At 38.9% G+C, this 19,394-nt stretch overlaps 2 protein-coding genes across 4 annotated transcripts in view; one reads left to right on the top strand and one right to left on the bottom strand.

The window, feature by feature from the left end:
- Window positions 1-19,394, bottom strand: part of cd82b (CD82 molecule b) — a 236,234-nt gene that overhangs the window by 185,421 nt on the left and 31,419 nt on the right. The window lies entirely within an intron of this gene.
- Window positions 1-19,394, top strand: part of reln (reelin) — an 89,916-nt gene that overhangs the window by 42,745 nt on the left and 27,777 nt on the right. For both annotated transcript variants that reach the window (XM_033967428.2, XM_055222709.1), the window contains exons 4-8: window positions 9,324-9,394; window positions 15,307-15,339; window positions 16,611-16,692; window positions 16,770-16,866; window positions 18,869-18,920. In XM_033967428.2, the coding sequence (XP_033823319.1) occupies window positions 9,324-9,394; window positions 15,307-15,339; window positions 16,611-16,692; window positions 16,770-16,866; window positions 18,869-18,920 (335 nt within the window). The remainder of the gene's footprint in view (window positions 1-9,323; window positions 9,395-15,306; window positions 15,340-16,610; window positions 16,693-16,769; window positions 16,867-18,868; window positions 18,921-19,394) is intronic.

The raw sequence follows: 19,394 nt of genomic DNA on the forward strand, positions 1-19,394 counted from the left end.
GACTAGAACCAAGAAGTACGAGCACTGGCTTCCTGTAGCTCAAAGAATAGACTTTAAAGCAGCTCTGCTTGTGTATAAGTCTCTCCATGGCCTAGGTCCAAAGTACATCTCCGACATGTTAGTGCCATATGAACCATCTCGCAATTTGAGGACTTCAGGGACCGGCCTCCTGCTGGTGCCCAGAGTCAGGACTAAACATGGGGAATCAGCGTTTCAGTTTTATGCAGCTAAAACGGAAGATGTGAGACAGGCCTCTACTTTGACAATATTTAAATCCAGGCTCAAAACGGTTCTGTTTAGCTGTGCATACGACTGAAAGGTTTTTATTCTGCACTCTTCTCCTTTAATGGTAATTTTATGATGACAAAAGAAACATGGACTGATGGACTTTTATTAGACATAGTAAAGTGACAGGAAAGTATTTGAGAAGTGACAGGAAAGTTTTTTGTAAAGTAATGGGAAAGTTCTTAAACTGAGCAAGACAGTGTTTAAAGAGTGCGAGAGAGAGTTTTTAAAGGGCAAACGAGTGGGTGAGAGAGTTGCAGATTGGGTGATTAATTTATGTTTTAATTTGTGTGATTTTAATGTCTTTCTTATTCTGTAAAGCACTTTGAATTACCTTTTGAATTGTGCTATACAAATAAACTTGCCTTGCCTTGCCTTGCCTAAAACAAGTGGAGGATATATTATTAAAACTTTAATAAAATGTGTAGCCACTTCAGGTGTCAGATGACGCTTCCTCACACTTCTCACACAGGTCTCCCGCTGTATAAAACCAGTTATATTAAAAAACACACAATAGTGGTCAAACAGCCAAATCAACAACAGAGGACAAACTAGTGGGCAGGGCATAGGTGATGACCAAGAGTGTGTCCCCTGTTGTGAGTTGGTGAGTTTTGGTGGCAAGAGTGTTTGTACATGTAGAAGCAGTGCCATCTCCCCTTTTACCACTCCTTGTGGAAAATGCAGAATTAAAATTAGGGGGGAGGCCTCAGTGAGAACAACTAATGTGTCTCCACTCAGCCATGTTTCAGTTAAAAATAAAGTCAAGTTTGTGATCTAGCATCAGGCCATTTATAGAAAAAGATTTGTTCAGTAAGGATCAAATATTTAAAAGGACTATGTTTATAGAGGATTGGGGCTGATTATTAACAGGATATGGTGGGCTCTAGGGAGAGATCTGAGATTATTGGTGTTAATTGTAGAATTGTAGGAGGCTTTATGCATAGGCCGCTGTCTGGAATGTGAAAAATTGGACATGATAGATTTGATCTGTTGCAGTAGTGGTTGTGGAGTGTATGGTGTGACGATTGTACCTTCATTCCAGGGTGAGTTTGATGTTGTGTGAGAGAGTCCAGATGAGTTGGGGTGTAAAAGATCAGGTCTCTTGAAAAAAATGAGGAAATTGTCTTTGTAGCGGATACTGTGAGCAGTACAGTGGGATTTGAGCTATGTGTAAAGGAGTCTCAAGCAGCTGTAAATGTCTCCAAAATGGAGTTGAGGTTGTGGTCTAGAAACTATGCCACAGTTTGTTTGAACTGTGGATTGTGTTGATGAATAATAAAAACTTGTCCTTGAGTGCCTCTGATTGCAGCAGTCTCAGGTCATTTGCACCGAAGTGAACTGCTACTGTTGAAACTGATGGGCAGGATGTTTGTGATGTCCTTTACCAGAGCACCTGGGCGACACGACGTGTGGCCTTTGTATACTCTCACATACCGGACAATGGAGGAGCCGCGGACCCACACACATGGGCCTGGCCTGGATGGTGAGGGCAAGGGCACCACAGCTGATCTCCACAGCGCTGTGGAGGAGCGGGAGCATCGCTCTGCTCACATCAAGCATGCAGGCTCAGCAACAGCCATTACTCGGGTCTGAGAGTGGACTGAAGGTGGCAGCTCGTACTGCGCCGACCCCAGCAATGCCACAAGCTGGGGAGAACCCACAGAGAAAGGTGGAAACTCCTTGCAGTCCAGGACATCAAATTTATTCCTCGGAACTATGCATGAGAGGCTGCTCTGCGACATGTGGCCATTGCGAGAAACACCTGTTGACAGTGCTGTTGATCCATGTCTGTGGTACCTGGAGCCGATGAGGAGGGCCGGGACTTGGAAGTATTTGAGGAGAAGTGAGCTAGCAATGGCCAGCTGGGCACTGGTGGCAGTGACATATGTCCTGCCCAGGATCAGTGGCAGTGTTAGCAATCTGGAGGCCCTAGGAGAATTAGAGTTTGGGCCCTTTTTTATTAACGTCTGTTTTTTGCAATTGTTCTTCAGACACAAACATCTCCATTTATTTTATTTGGGGTGGACTGGAAACTTCAATTTAGGACACAGTTACATTCTTGCTTTTGTTTATTACAGCTTACAGTAACAGTTCTACTCACAGAAATGAGGATATGAGGACCCTCCTATGAAATAAACTCAGTCAATAACTAGTAGGTTTTCATTCTGCTGTTTTCATCCTTTACTGTGGGAGGAAATTCTGAGTACATCACACCTTGTTACAGATGCACATGGATAGTTTATATGTCTATATAGGTGACAACTGTCTGAAATTGTGCTAAATGTTTTAAATGTGCTTTTGCGTTTGCTTCCGTTCAGTTTCACTTGCGCTGAAGAAACAGAAGTCTGAGAAGAGAGCGTGTGTGTGCGTATCTGCTCCACGCTGCTCACAGAGCTGCCGCTGCACATAAAGATGCACAGAGAAAGAGAGGGAAAGAAAGAGAGTCAGATCCAAATGAATGAGCTCAAATCTGTGCTCAAAGTTCAGGGTAGGGCAGATTAAATAAAAATAGAACACAGCCGGACCCAGAAATTAATTATATTAAGTGGCTTAAATGATGGTTTGAATCTAAACTTATTTTTTCAGTGGGACTACTCTTCTGTGTGTAAGGTTCGGCAGCTTGTCATCTCCCTGCTTTCAGTTTTACGGACAATTAATATGTACAAACTTTTTTTTAAATTAATTAATCCACATAATTAATATTCAGTGCATTCACTGCTCATTTACTCATGTTTATTTAAAAATGGACAGAACATTGATTCTGTGAACAGAGTTTTTTTGATCAGCAGCTGTGTCTTAAGTGAAAATAAAGCTAGAAGAAGTACAGTCTGGAGTGATGCTTTTGCCTCCCCCACCACACAGACATCCTCACCCTGCAAAGACCAAGAAAAAGTCCAATTGGAATCGTTCAATAGTTCGATGCCTGTCCATTTTGTAAATATATACTGAAACTACCGCAGCAACAGCAGAGCTCCTCCTACTCAGTGCACACTCTTAGACTAGCCCATTTTAGCTTAAAAGGAGGAAATGCTTTGACAGATAAAATTTGACAATCACATACTATTCTGATGGTGTACCCCTCCAAGGTAGAGGGCCCTAGGAGTCTGCCTACTCTTGCCTAATGGTAGTGCCGCCCCTGTCTGTTTTGCATACCAGATGTTTAGAGTGAATTGCTATTGTAACATAATTGTAATATAATGGCCTGTGTTATTTCATGAGTCCGGCATAGTTCATTTCATAAGAGTTCATAACATATGCAAACATAGCATTAACATGTTTGAATTTATGCCCATACATTTTTCTGAATGATAGACAGCTCCTTATGTTCAACAGGAGTCAAAGGTCATAGGGGATGCATCAATCAGGCTGTGACCTATTTAGCCAGTAGTTCATTTCTTCTGGCCATAGTCACAGCCATTGATTTCCTATTATTTCTGTCAATCTCTGAGTATATTTCACCATCAGATCAGTGGTTAATGAGCTCCCCTCACCCTCACAGCTCCACACTGCTCTGTGCTTGTATGACATATTTGCTGTGTACATCGGGGCTCAAAATGTGATTGATTGGCCAAAGGTAATGGCATTTGGTATTACATACAGATATATGGGACAGACACCTGAATCATGACATTGAACATAAATTTAAGCAACTTTTTCCTAACAAGAAATGGACAAAGCTGCAAATCTGACATGGTATGGTTGTAAAATGTATATATTTTATAAATTCACTTGATTCATGGCCACTCTTAAATCTTCAACAGATCTACATGTGACCTTTTATTCTTCCATTTTAAAATATATAAATGCATGATTTGTCAATATTTAAAGTCTCACTGCTATTTAGATAGCAGTCGTCCTCTAACTGCACCCTTTCAGCTTAAATAAATATTTTTTTAATATTCTCTCTCATCTTACATTTTACCTTTTTGTTTGGTGCAGTGTCCAATGATAAAATTATCACTCTCTCTTGGGGAGTTTGTTCTTTATTTGAAGGTGCCAAGATATATAAATACTCAATATCCAATATAAAACTATATGCATTGTTTACATGGTAGCTTTTTGATTGTATAAAATATGCAAATGTTTCTCAAACTGTTGGATTTACTCTGGTATGGCTAGCTATAGATTAGACCTGCTCCTTCCTGGAGCGGTCCTAATTCAGTTCTAAACCATTTTGTTTGGGTGTAAATTCAGACCTGCTTTAGCTCTAAATCTTATTTGTTTCCAGTCTTGTTCTATTTTGTTTTCAGTCCATTAAAGGTGGTACATGGAAAATAATTTAAATCTTATCAAGTGATCAACAATTTTGTGATGTTTACAAAAATAAAATAAAAATGCTCTGGCTGCACTCTTAGCTTTGACAGGTGGGGCATTTCTCCTGTTGCTCTAAGCCTTAAAGCTCCCTGCATTCATAATTTTGGTCGATTGTGGCCTTTCCTGAGGGACATTTTTGACCTTAGCAATTACATAGTCACAAACATATGTATATTACACATGTGCACTGGCCTGGGATCAATACCGTTTTAAAATGCCCACATCAAAACCAGAATGATTTGGTGAGGCCAGAGCCACCCGCTGTACTGGGACCTGCTTGCCCATTCTCAGTGAAATAGAGCGTGGAGATAGAAGAAAGAAAATAATATAAATTCATCAAAATGCTCATGGGACTGGGGGGTTGGGTGCTCCTAAATGATGTAGTCCAGATCCTATGATGGGTCCTCAATTGCCTGTTCCTGCAAATATGCCCTTTTCGGACAAGATCGATAAAGCCTATAATTTGTTGAAACCATTTTTTAAAAGTAAATATTGTCTGTCCTGTCCCAGCATAACCATGTTACACTGTACCTGATTTACAAAAAAAATAAAATACAATAAAAACAGAGCTAGTTCATTTTAAGAGGTCCAAACATATTCCTTACTCCCTAACACATGTCTAGCATCCTAAATATTCACCACAGTGAGTTTATAAGCGCTTTCCATAACTTTCAGATGCCAGAGTGGAGTTTTAGCATCACATGCTTGCTCAAATGGCATGCTAACTGCGCACTAGCCGTACTTAATGGTTTGCAGAGAATAAAATGCTTTATAATTAGATGTAGGGAAGGCTACAGCATATCTCTATCTCGGCAAGACAATTTTTCTTTCTTACATAAAAAGGGATCATTAATTTTCTCCTGTTTAAAAACCTAATAATTGTTTTTCAAGCACAAAACACTATTTGTATTTGCTTCCCTAATCTATTTCTAATTGTAGTCAAGGTCAATTGCTTTCCTCCTTACTGCATATTACTCACAGTTGATCAGCAGGCTGTGTTTTGAGCCATAAGTCTGTGTGACCCGATGTTAACAAGCAGGTAATTTGCCAAACAATTCCCAAATCCCTCCTCTGTGGAGCATCATTAAATTTGCATGTTTTCTGAGAGACATTTAGACTAATTAATTTGATGGAAAAAAGAGAGCAGAGCGGGGGCTAATGCAAGTCTACAACAGCATTAAAGGTCCTATATTATACAAAATGAATTAAGCCATGTTAGAATGTTGTTACCTCACAAAAACATACTTGAAGTTGTGTTTTGTTTCATTCACACAAGAGTAATCCTTTATTATAAGTCTGCTTGCATCTCCAAAGCTCAAAATGCTCTTTTCCACTGTGTGATGTCATTTGGTAGTTTTCAAGTTTCAGTTCAGTAGATATTAGCAATTTCAGGGCTGAAATCATCCAAATGATTGTAATGAAGGCATATGGAGTTTAAAAACACAGTGGAGCACTTCTTTTATTAACACATGACATCACAAGGTGGAACCGAATATTTTCATTTGAAAAAAGAACTCAGCCTAAATACACAGGGTTTGTGTGTTAAACAAGTGTGAATTCAACAACAAATCTCCAGGTATGTTTTTGTGGAGCACACTATAACATAGATCAGAAAATATTGTAATACAGGCCTTTTAAGTCTGTTAATACTCTTTGCCACAAACTTGAATATATTTGATGTTTATAGTGGGTATATCTTAGTAAATATAAAGTAAATGTATATTGCCTTGGATCCAGAATACACACGTCTTCAATACGCTCTGAAGATGTAACGAGTCTGGTCACAGATGAAACTGAATCTGAGGTCAGATGGATATGATTGACAGGTGGATAAGCCATTCAGGCACACACATAGTTTGTCTATATCAAAGCAAATATAAATGCATCAGTGAGAGAAGCGCTGAATTATATTTTGTTTAAATCGATGGGTGACCAATGAGCTCCTTTATTTCACATTTATCACATGATTGCATGGAACTGTCTGAATCTGGTTAGAGGCCCAGTCGAGTGAGTAGTGATTAGTCTGACATACAGGGAGATATCATTCTGGGCCAGGCAAAACCTATGTATAATTTCAGTGTATTTGTTCAAATATATGGGTATGTGTGTTCAATACACACAAAAGTATCAGAAAATACCAATAGTATCTAAACAGTATAATTTAACTGGAGTACAAATGATGCTGGAATTTTTATACATTTAAATATCCAGAGCTGTCAGCCTTGTTCCTATGGGGGATACTTATGGCCGACAGCAACATGTAATCTAACATAGAAGACATGCTTGGTAATTACCCACTCTGCCGCCTTTTGGGAGCGCTCTGAGTGACATCCTGTCTATGTGCGTGTATGTTAAAGCCCTATATGAATGTATGACTGGATCTCCGCTCTGAATCAAATAAACTACATGGGCTCTGAAAGACAAGGCCATCAAATCCCCGACTGACCAAAAAGCCTACCCCAGTCTGTTCCCCTTCCCCCACAATATGTATTAATTTCTCTCGCATTGCTCCTCTTAGGTCCTGTGTTTTTTCTCACTCCTTTGCCCTCGTCTAGACTAATGAAAAAACAGAAGATGTGACGTGTTCTTAGAAGATAAATGACCCTTGATTTCAATCTGTGCAGAGAAAAAATACTGAAGCATATACGCATCTAATTGCATTTTTGTTATTGTCACAGAAAGTTAAATGAACAATTAAAATGTGTTATGTTGTGTATATAGCGCATTTATGTGATGAGGTCATTCAAGTGTAAAGACAGGGTTCAAATTTGTGTTGCGCTGCGGTGATCAAGCCGCTCTCACTAAATACACTTTTTCCTGGATAATGATTTAAAGGCACATGTTGTTCAGTCACCCTTATCTGTACTCAGGGAAACAATAGTCATTCATATGGAAATTTCACACATTCTAGTAGGGTACATTATGCCCCTTTAAATGTACATTGCTCATAAATACTTTTAAAGGTCTTATATTACACAAAATTGAGTCTTGTGAGTTTTAAACCATATTATAATGTTGTTAGCTTCATACTTTACCATACTTTACTAAATATTTAAGGCATTGGAATATTCTAGCAATATATTGAGTAAACCGTTGCGATCAAATTTGTATATTATCATTATTTAATCTTTTTTTTCTTGGGATTGAACAGGTCATGCACTAGACTGTAGTCCTTATTCACTCACTCACTCCATACTCTGCTCTTAATCTTGGACTCTTTGACCTCCAACACTCCTTCAAACACACCAGGAAAGATGTTTGAAGTGTTTTACAAAAGGGCACAATGGCAGATGCAGCTTCCTTTCATTCCTTAAACAAGGTGAAGTCTCTAAAATACCTAAAATATCAAAAAATTCTGACAAAAGTGTAAAAAATCTTATCAAAATCTATCTGAGCTTGAACTCTATTCCTAAACCCCGCACTCTTGGTCTAGACTTTTCTGTTGCAGATTTGCTTTGAACTTAATGTGAAGCTCAGAGGTTTTGTTTAGTAAATATTTAAGGCCCTTGTTCCTACATTGCCACCCGCTGTTTGGTTATGGACCATCTTTTATTCATAAATACCAAACTCAAATTAGTTTTCGCCCATTTCTGAAATATGAGTGTAATTTAGTGTGTTTTCTGCACAGCCACAGGACTTCTTTACAAATGAATGAGAGGCTATTCATTATTCATACGTTGAGATGAATGTGTAAACGCCTTTGCATGCTTTAGAGGTCTCTGTCTGTGGGCAAAAGTGACGTGATGTGTTTGGATCAAAATAAGGGACCGAAAAAAATGCCACAACTTAACTTTTTTCTTTTTGTAAGTATTCTGTTTGCTCAGATCAGGGGTGAAGAGTGGAAACAGACATTTAGTAGATTATCAGAGCTCAGCACAGACCTTTGCATTTTACAAACTCCTTGTCCTAGCAGTTTCGACTCTTTCCGTTCGTCATAGCAACTGGGCAGAGTATAAAATTAACATGACATTATGGTGACAGAAAATAATAAATCTTTGGACTAACTTGATCAACTCCATAGACTTTACAAAGAGGTGGAGTGTGACTTCGGCTCCAGTAAAATGAAGCTCATCGAGGCTAGCAGTTATACGAGCAAATTTGGAGCAAAGTTCCACATTTGTATTCCGACTACGAGTATCATAGCAACCAAAGAGCCAACCCGGAGCACCTAATTTGTCTGTTATTAATGTTTATATCTTCATTGATGGACAAAATAGTGAAATAATACATCAGGATCATGCTATGTCCATTTATATATACAGTCTATGATCAACTCTTTTGGAAAACATGACGAAGGGATAACCTTGTACAGTTTGGTGTAATTAAACCTTTGGCAGTTCATACATCAAATATTATTTTTGAGGGGAAAAGATGGGAGGTAAATTGAAAAGTTGATAAAATTGCAACTGAATGTTCTGGATGTATACAAAATTTTAATATTGAGTGTATTATTATGATAAAAATTAAATTAAAAATAAAAAAAGGCCAATTAAAGGATACATTTCTGCAATTTTGTGTTGAATTTTACTATTTATGTTATGTGTAATATTTGTAATTCGATCATACTTGTAGGCACGTAGCGGCATATTTGATGACTTAATACAGGTCATTTCTGCATTTTAGATGACAAATATATTGAAATGGCCTTCTAACTGAAATGGCTGACACATGTACAGCGGATGTTGTGGTATATTTTTACTAATGAAATACTTATTTCTTTCCAGAGCTACGGCTACTCACCGAGGGCAGATCATTTTCAAGGACGCTCTGGCGCAGCAGCTCTGTGAACAGGGAGGTGAGTCACTGTATGGGACACTGCATATCCAGTCACATGTATCACTTTGTTTGCAGACATCATCCTATTTTTTATTTATTTATTTTTTACTTGCGCGGGTCATTAGAATAACATACACCACAGTACATTTGAGTTCATAATTCTTCATGACATGGACATTTTTGCATCGTTTGCTCTCTCTGCCTTATAATGTTCCACAGCCCTAGATATTTGGATGTCCCATATTGCCAGCTTAATTTCAGCTTATGCTAAACTCCTCTCTTTTTTTCCCTCCTTCTCTTCCTCTCTTGAAGATTTGTGCTTTGTAGGCAACACTTCTTACATCCACTTTCTGTGACAACCCTAAGAGCTATTGACAGACAGCTCAGCGCCACTAGGGTATATAATTGCATGTTTACAGAGAAATACGCCTCCTTATAAATAAACTTTAATATTGAAAATTATACTTTTGCTTCTTCGGGCTTGTACTGTCACTTCAAGAAGAGAAAGAATAAACACCTTGGAAATGTTTTTAAAATGACACTTTTTGAGGCATTTTTATCGTAAGTGCACCTTCGCTACTCACGCTAAATGCTGCTAATCTTAAGCACTTTTCCAGGCAAATGGAGAGTTTGAATGGCCCGATGCCACTTGGAAAACATGTTGCGTAAAGTGGATGAGACAGAGGAATTATATCTCCTCTTTCTCTCCTTCCCGAGAGCTCTCCCTCTGCTTTGACACAGTGCCCCAGTGTTCCCCTGTAGACCACATATCTGCAGCCAGCAAGCGTCCTGTTGTCATTTAGAGCCAGGGCCCTGCAGCGGGACAATAACTCACTACTTCGCTAGTACCCCCAGAGCAGGTTTAGACTTTACAAGGCCCTGAAGGACACTCTTGTTGGAGGATAAGAAGAGTGTAGTTTGTGATGTGCTCTGAAGTATAACATGGTAAGAAAAAAGGTGTATAATGTTGAACGATGAGGGTTAGTTTTCACAAATAGGATTTTATAATACAAGTTTCTCTTAATAATTTTTTGTCAAGTTGAGGTGAAGGATTGTGTTTCATCTTATCACAATGCCCAATAACCAGGTACTAATTGATACTAAAACTATTATAAACACTAATTCAAGCAGTACCTCTCTATTTTTTATTTATTTTTTTTATTTAAAACATCACGTACACCGCATAGGTTATTATATTGGGCGTATACTAAGCAGAACCTAATATACCGGTAACCCTTGAGGTTATTTGTTCTGACAGTAGTTTAAAGGGCACTGGTAGATCTAAAACCAGAGTTGTGTTAAGCCCCTTACCATCAGTGTTCAAAGTAGTATTAAAACATATCTACATCTGGAGGGCACTTCTAGAGTTCACACACTTTTGAGTTTGGCTTTAAAGAAATAGAGAAGTTGGAGTGTTTGAAGCAGGATCATGATTAGTGCTGATATGAGAGGTGAGGATGGAAGTGAGAATGTTCGGGATTAACCGGGAAGGATTGTTCAAATAAAAGACATATCTAAAGAGGTCAAGTGTTAAGATTCTCCAGTAAGTTAGAAAAAGTAAGTATTTATTCAAAGTAGGGGAGATATATGGGTTTAAGTCCAGATAGCTTCTTTCTGCAAACAGGTGTTTTACTCATTGTTTTTGCAAAAAGTTGTGAATACCATGACTAAGTGTGCTGTGTGTTTTAAGATCCACTTCTGTGCATTATATTAGGATTTATCTAAGACTTCTTTAAGGGTGCACTATGTACCTTTTCTGCTGGAGCATTCGCCACCTGCTTGTCTTCATGAAGATGTTACTACCTTACCTGGAAAGTTCCACAGTATAGCTTTAAACTTCTTCTATATTTATGGAGACAAGCAGCAGGTCAGGTCAGATCTGTGGGGAGGTGACCCTGCTCATAGTGAAACTGGTGTGGACCGTGCAAGTGTAGCCAATCGGAGTGCTGCTTTCTGCGCTTACTTCCAGGTTGACGAGACAGTACACAGCGGTCTCATTTTGTCACAAAGTGCTGCTGTTACACTATCCTCTGAAGGGACACACAAAATATAGTAATTTACCAAAAGAAAAGTCAGGCACCCAGCTTTAGTGTATTTCAGGAAAAGCAATAATATAAGCATGTAGATAAGCAAGACCACCTTTAAAAGCAGTAACCTTTAAATGTAATCTTCTTAATAGGTACATAAACTTGTGCCCTGGTTGACAGAAGTCCATTTTCCCCACACACTGCCATAAAGAGGCCGATAATGCCCCGGTGAGAGCAGATGAGAGGAGGGGTGTTCCAGGTGCAGAGGCAGAGGGGTAAAGCTTGAGCTCGTCCATCAGCCCCTCTGTGACAGCAGGGCCAGCAGACAGCACCTTCAGACGTGCTCCTCTCATTTCCACTGTGGGTATAAATCAAGTGTTTATGGACCGTCCCAGCACCCTGCACCTCAGATGGATTATTAAAGTCACATATAACTCAGAGAGGCCACTGCTCTCCAAGGGACACCTGATCGCATCACTGTCCCACCTCCTCATCACTACAGTGGCTTTACTGTGTACTGCTGGGATGGGTGGATTGGGTTCCATTTCTCATTATGGATATACCAGTGCAAAATTTGATAGGAAGTACAAATGTTCCTCTAACTCACAAAGTTGGACCTGAACCTAGGATCCCTCTTTCCCCCTTTAAAGGTGCGCGGTGTAACTTTTCTGGAGCGTCTGCAACCTGGGCTCCATGGGTGTTTTAGTGCTTTGCCCAGATTATTGCACAGGATGGTATTAAGTGACAAGTTAGAAGTTACAGATGGAGAGGCATGCCCATTCACAGTAAGAATACATGTTTTTCAAGGTATTTCCGAGCAATAAAAACATCTGAACAATGCAAGATCGATAATGTCCTGCTTTGCAACATTCCAGAAAAGTTACATATTGTGCAAACTCAAAAAAACATTGAGCCATATTCTTTGTTGTTGTTGGAACATAGTTGCACCAGTGAAGCTGCCAACAAACTTCACTTTGTAGTCAATATAACAGGAAACCACCATGGGAGTCTCTAATCGCTAACACACTTTAAACAGGGAGAGGCTAGACATGGTTTACATTATTAAGAACCGGTGTGAGTTGACGGGAAAGAGACTGGAGTAAAATATATTAAAAGATTAGCTGAAGTTTGGTAAGGAATTTGAGCACAGAATGATACAAAAATGGACATTATTTGGCCTGGACTTCTTACTCTGAGATTCCTGTCAAAGCTTATGCTCCTTTGACCTCCTTCTATCACTCCTGACTTGCTCCAATCCACTTCTGATTCCGATTTAGAACGGACCCTATCTATTTCCTTGCTTTGTGCATGTACATGTGGAGCAGCGGAGTTGTCTAAACCCTGGCCCCAGCGAGATACAGGCATTAGCCGAGATGAGCCGCTAATAGAGGAGGCCGTAATTGAAGTCTTTAAGCAAGTGAGAGGGGATTAATCCAAGTGGAATGAGCCCCAATGTCTGCTCCCGATGCACTGCAGGGGTTTGCACACAGGCACCAAGCGAAAGATGTGACCAAGCATGGAGAAAGAAAAGTGTAAATTAGGTCCTTTTTGGGAAGCTTGAAGGGATTATCCACCACAAAAATCTTCCGCTCAAGCCAAATGGCCAGACCTAAAAGTAAGAGAGAGATGCGTCAGAAAGTGTTGAATATCAACTATGCATTTATTTTATGTCAGTCTAACCGAGTGGATTACAGAAATACAGTGTTACGACATGGGGTTTAAACTGGGACATAATGAAAATGTACTTTTTTAAACATCTTATATTGGTATTCCCTCATCATTAACTCATACTCCTAAAATACTAGTTGTAGTTTGATTCATATATGTTTGAGTGTTCCTGTTTTATTCTGCATTCGAGCCTTAAGTGTTCTGAAAATCTCTGTTTTCACCTACTTCCTATCTTTACCCACTGCTCTGTACTAGCAATTATTCAAGAAATTCAGTCAAACGTGTAGAGTTGTAAAATGTGTAGCCATTTTTCACCAGTAAAAACTAATAAATGACTGCTTGCTGCTTGTTACATTGAAATGCTATTATGAGGAGGCGGGGCTTATCAGTTCTGCAGTTTTGAACAGGAAGTAATTGGACCTGTTTCCGTTATTGGTCCCTATATATAGACCAATATTGCAGTCTACTGTCAAAAAAAAAAAAAAAAAATTCTATGTATGTATTTTAATTCTAAATACCAATATGTCCCCTTTAAGGATACACACAGTTCCAAATACGAAACTATATACGCTATTTTAATTTTATACAAATGTTTAGCAATTCAAAACACAAAGGAGTCGCACGCTGGGATGGATTGCTCTTCTAAACATGTTTTGAATCAGTGGACTTTGGGGGATTAGGAGGCAGGGGAATGTGCAGTGAGGAAGAGGAGGACCCTTTGATCTACATTTAATGGGCTTCTTCATCAATTCAAAACTAAAGCCGTGATTTAGGGCGACAAAGGCCCACCAAAGCAGCACTGCAACATCACCGCCACTGCACAACCAGATACGACTCTAATACTTTCACTCTAGCCGTCAGCACCTCAAGTTTATAGTCACTTACAGAGCCTGGAACCAATTTTTGGATTTCTGAGTAGTGAAAACAATAGATGGTAAAAGCAAGGAAGTATGTTAATGGGTTACTGTAGAATGCTCCCATTAAATTAATCCCACAATCATTCATTTATATAGTGATAGCTGGCCAAAAATATAACAGGGCACTATGTAACTTTTCTGGTGGATCATCTGCCAGCTGCTGTCTCCATGGAGATGTTATTGTTTGCCTGGAATGGTCCACAGTATGGCATTTAACTTGTCTATCTCCATGTAGACAAGCAAGTGAGGCTACCAGAGAAAGTTACAGGTCACGTCTGTGGGGAGGCTACCTTGCTTATTGTAAGAATGCATGTTTCTATGTATTTTTGAGAAATAAAAGGACACGTTAATAAATAAATGCAAGGTAGTCTAATGCCATATTAATGCCATATTGTCTAAAATTTCAGGAAAGCAATTGATATTTCTCCATGTTGCAACTGTTTTCCCTCATCATAAGCTTACTTTATTATATTTTGAGTGATTCTTACATCTTTTGAGCAATCCTGCATTAATGTGTAAGTGCTTTGAAAATTTCAGTCTGCACATGTCCCCGCCCATAGCTCTGTACTTAACTGAGATTACTGAAAAATGTAGATGCAGGTCAAATACACATACTATCAATGTACCTGGTTTTATTCTTAAGTCATCAATGAACAACATGTAAAACATAACGTAGAAAAAAGCATAATATATCTTGTTTACCTTTCGCCTATTCATATCTATTGTCACACACATCTTGATGTATAATACAGATTTTCTTTATCTTTTTTTAGACATTTTCAAACAAACTCTCTAACAGACTTTGAGGGTGCTGAGGGATTAAAGAGGCAAATATTCACTCAGGTCAAAAACCTCTCCTCTGCTCAATATGAACTGATGATGAAATACTGTAAAACCTGGATATGCAACCCACTGAAACTTTCATCAAATCAGGACAGAGAGGAAGGGAACATTTTAGGTGGCATTGTGTCTGTGTACCTGCTAGTGCTGGTAGGGAGATACAGATTTAGCATTGCATTCATTAGGTCCTGTTTCTGTGCCTGGATCCCATAGGAAGAGCAGCCTGAGAGAGTTTGACAATGGCCACACACTCTGCCCACAGAAGCCGCAGGGAAAAAGACGGTTAATTGGCAGGGAACTCTTAATCTTTGCCACCTGGCCTTTCATTTTTTACAGAGAATTAACATCATCAGCAATTATGACTGTGATGTACTTGAACTCTACAGTCTACTTTTTACACATACATCATTATTTTAAAACTGTATATTCATTCATGCAAGTCATACAAGTCATGATATTGTATATTTTTTGTCTTTCAGCTCCTACAGAGTCTCCATTGAGGCCAAGTCTCGGTGAGTTTTCAGTACAATTGACGTCATAGTTTGTCTGCATTGATGATTTCAGAAGTGCTCATAACGTGATAAGTACAGACTGTTTCACTGGCAAGGACCACACCACAGCAATCATATACCATAAGATATCCAGTTAATCATATTAACTCCATCTAAAGAAGTGAGTGTGACGTCACCCATCTCCTTTGGCTCCAGTCAAATGAAGCTCATCGAGGCTAGCAGTTATAGGCTGGATTTGGAGCCGAGGTCCAAATTTGGACTTCCGATCCCGAGTGTCATTGCAACCAAAGACCCAATCCAGAGCGAGGCTGTTGAAGTTAATGCCCCTTCTCGCCTGCTCCACTGATTTAGCAGGGACCAAGCAGTGATGTGTCTGTTATTAATGTTCATATCTTGATTTACAGACAAAATAGCGAAATTAAAATACCGGCATCATGTAGAGCAGGTTAATATGAACTTTTTAAGATGAAAATGATGAACCTTGTAGCAGCAGAGAGAGAGGAGCAACAGTTTTTCAGTAGAAAGTTAATTGGAGCCAGAGTTGATGGAGCCAATAGCGCACCCATGCTCACTTTCTATTCAGAATGGGGCAGCTGGCAGGTTAGCTATGTCCATTTATATAAACAGTCTATGGTGATAAGGGACAGGTAAAATTTAGGTTGTTAATATGCAGATTTTGGGTGGAGTATAGTGAGATCATGGGCCTTAACAAGATGTAAATAATATCTGTTTTATAATTTGTTGATTATTTATATGTAAAAGTACAGCCCATAGCCTACTGCTTCCATCATTGCATTCTTGGGATGCACAAAGTGGGGGCCGCAGGCAAAATTTGTCCCTTCACTGGGCTTGATTTGGGATGCAAGGGTATGCTGAGTATCTGTTTTATAATCCTTTTCTATTTGTTTTTTTTAGCCAGGCTGCCTCCTTAAACAGGACAAAAATTAAAGTCTATTAAATCATAAATGTTGGCATATAGTACAGCTGCAAGAAATTGTGCTATACAAATAAACTTGCCTTGTCTTGCCATATAAAACATAAAATCCAATTGCAAATACAGTGCATATAAAAGAAATTGCAATGAGATATTTTTCCCAAATCGTAAACTTCTTCCATGTAAAATATAATTGTGTTTGTCCCTCACGTAACCAATATGCTTTGGCCTCCCAAAAAAGAAAAAAAACAAAACAGAAAAGGTTCACTATGCTACTATTTTTGTATTGAGCAGAGCTGTTTTTCTTGTTGATGACTTCTGCTGTGTCTGTGTGCAGTTGAGCTCCACGGTAAACATGCTGTACTGCGAGATGACTTTGACTCCAACCTGTCCCACACACAGCTGGACCCCAGTATTTGGTAAACGCTGGGCTTTGGGGTTTTAACACTTGATTATTAGTTCAAATTCTTCTAACTACAACATTTCTCTGCGTCAGGTCGGAATGCACCAACTGTGACGTAGGGGAGCAGTGTGGCGCGCTGATGCATGGACGGGCTGTCACTTTCTGTGAGCCCTTTGGAGAGCGAGAGCTGGTAACTGCCATGTTTAACCACATAGAAACCACTGTGTATTTCACAGACCATTGACCCTGTACCCAAACCAGGCACTTAGCGGCCACAACCACACAGCAATAATACACTATTGCCTTAATGCTGTTCAGGCATTTCAGTTACGGGTATAGCTTTATATTATAGCTGTCTGTGTTTTGCTTTTTTGCTTGGTTTTACATTCCTAAAAGTGCTCAACGTTTTATGCCAATTTTTACAAATTGAAAAAAAAAAAAATTATAAGATAATAAACCATATAATTTCTGCCATCCCAAATATACTCCTGCCAGTAGCGTGCGGTAACTTTTATGGGTAAGCAAGCAGACTTGGGGAGGACATCAATACAACACCACTTTTTATAATAACTATAACTAATAGCAAATTAGTATATTTATTTTATTTACATATTAAATGCATAATGAGACTTTTGTATTTGACACCCTGTTTGTACAAATGGGGCTATTTGTTTCTCCACAGATTTGTCCTTTTCCCACACCACATCTATACAGCTGAGCCTTCAGTACTATTGTTATTTATGGAATTATTATTTTGCATCTAGAAATCATATGAGTAACATACTGTATAACAGAGCTGCAGATGTGTAATGTGCTTACTACACAAAATGTGCATTCATGAAGAGATACTTACAGCAGTGCACTGATTGAGTAAATGCCAGGTCTATGGGCACATCGGGCATAACTATGACTGTCAGGCAAATTGTCTTGTATGAATGTGGTGAGTGTTAGTGTTAGTGGTGGTCGGAGGGGCCAGTGGCAGACGTGGCTACAAAAGTAGCTTACCATCGCCAAGTGGAGCGAACGATGTACGGAATTGTCCAGCGACTTTCTGGATTCTGGAAAAGTTCTATATAACACTAATGCTTAATGTTAGTGTAGTGTAATAATAATAATAATAATAATAATAATAATAATATAATAATACTGTGTTGTTATTATTATTATTATTAAATTTTTATTTATTTTTTATTAGTGGAAGCAGGTTGAGTCTGTATACAAATTTTAGTCCCCACAATGTGATAAATACCCTCCTACACACTTAAACACACTATTTTGCAACAATGCTATTTTAATCGGCTACAAATGTTTTTATATGTCAATTATTCCAATCAACCCTTTTATTCATTCTCTGTCTCACTTTCAAAGCACTGACTTGGCTGATGGAGTTGAAATGCAGCCAATTACAGAGACATGTTTAGTGGCATGATTCTATTTACTTGTCTGATAAGCATTTGCTTTGCCTGACACTGGTCCAAATGTTTGATGCTGCTTCCTGGCACTTCTTCTGTCGAGTACAACAAACACTCACATCCCAAAACACAAAAGCTTTCACACTTAATAGTGAATACAAAAGAAAATTCAATTGAATAAGTAAGTTGTATGGTGGTGAGAAGCAGTTACTGTATCTATTCAGTTAATTCCATTACAGCTTACTAAGTATATAAAAGTAGTACTGTACTGGTAGTGGTAGTGATAGTAGCGGTAGTAAGTTGTGGTAGTAGTGGTAGTAGTAGGTAGTAGTGGTAATAAGTGGCAGTACGTGGTGGTTGGTGATAGCAGTAGTAGTTAGTGGTTTTAGTAGTAATAGTTGGTGGTTGTAGTAGCAGTAGTAGGTAGTGGTACTTTTGTCTTATGTTGCTCTTTCATATGTAGAAAGTATATGAGGAAGGTGGTAGAAGTTGTTCTACTGCAAGTACCACCACATCTACCGCTACTAAGACAGCTATACAGTTAATTTCCACCACTAGTAATTTATTGCGCTCATTTACAGAAACTGAAATTTTACTTCTTCAATATACAAATAATGACATTTTCAGAATATTCATTGAAATGTTAACATCATTTCTTATTTTACCAATTAATTATGAAGATGATGTGCTCATTGTATGGGTGCATGTTCTATGTACGTGTTTGCATTGCTGCTTTGTTTGTTTGCAAGTTTTTCTTACTGTGCCTCTGTCCTCTCTCAGTCCACAGTGCCTCTGAACACAAGCACAGCCTCAATCCTGCAGTTTGCTCTTGGTGAGTACTGTGTTACACCTGAACCGCAAGCTCGCATATGGAAACATAGTGTGCCTTTTATACCTATATTAAATGTCTTGCAATGTCATCTGCGAGAATACAAAACCCCCCTTGTCATCAGCAGGAACTATATCATTTGTCTAACAACTTGTCAGTAAGCGTACCATCTTACACAGCACTGTCCTCTCTCTCTCTCTCTCTGAACGCCCAGCCTCTCCTATCTAAATAATGAATATTTTACTACGTTCTTGAAAGACACCCTAAAGGCTCCTGCAGAGTTTTAAATGTGTTGTATTTTTCATGCCCATTACATGCGTCTACCAATCTGTCTGGAAGCATGGCTGGTAGGAAGTGGAATAGATAGAAGATGTGCTGTAGCAACATTGCCTGTAACCCCAAGCACTTTGAATTTTTGTCTGTCTGGCTGTGGAGCAGTTTACATTGAAATGAGTTTGTGCGGCAGTTTAGAGGATT

This window comes from Periophthalmus magnuspinnatus, chromosome 6 (genome assembly GCF_009829125.3).
Source record: "Periophthalmus magnuspinnatus isolate fPerMag1 chromosome 6, fPerMag1.2.pri, whole genome shotgun sequence".
Taxonomy (NCBI): domain Eukaryota; kingdom Metazoa; phylum Chordata; class Actinopteri; order Gobiiformes; family Gobiidae; genus Periophthalmus; species Periophthalmus magnuspinnatus.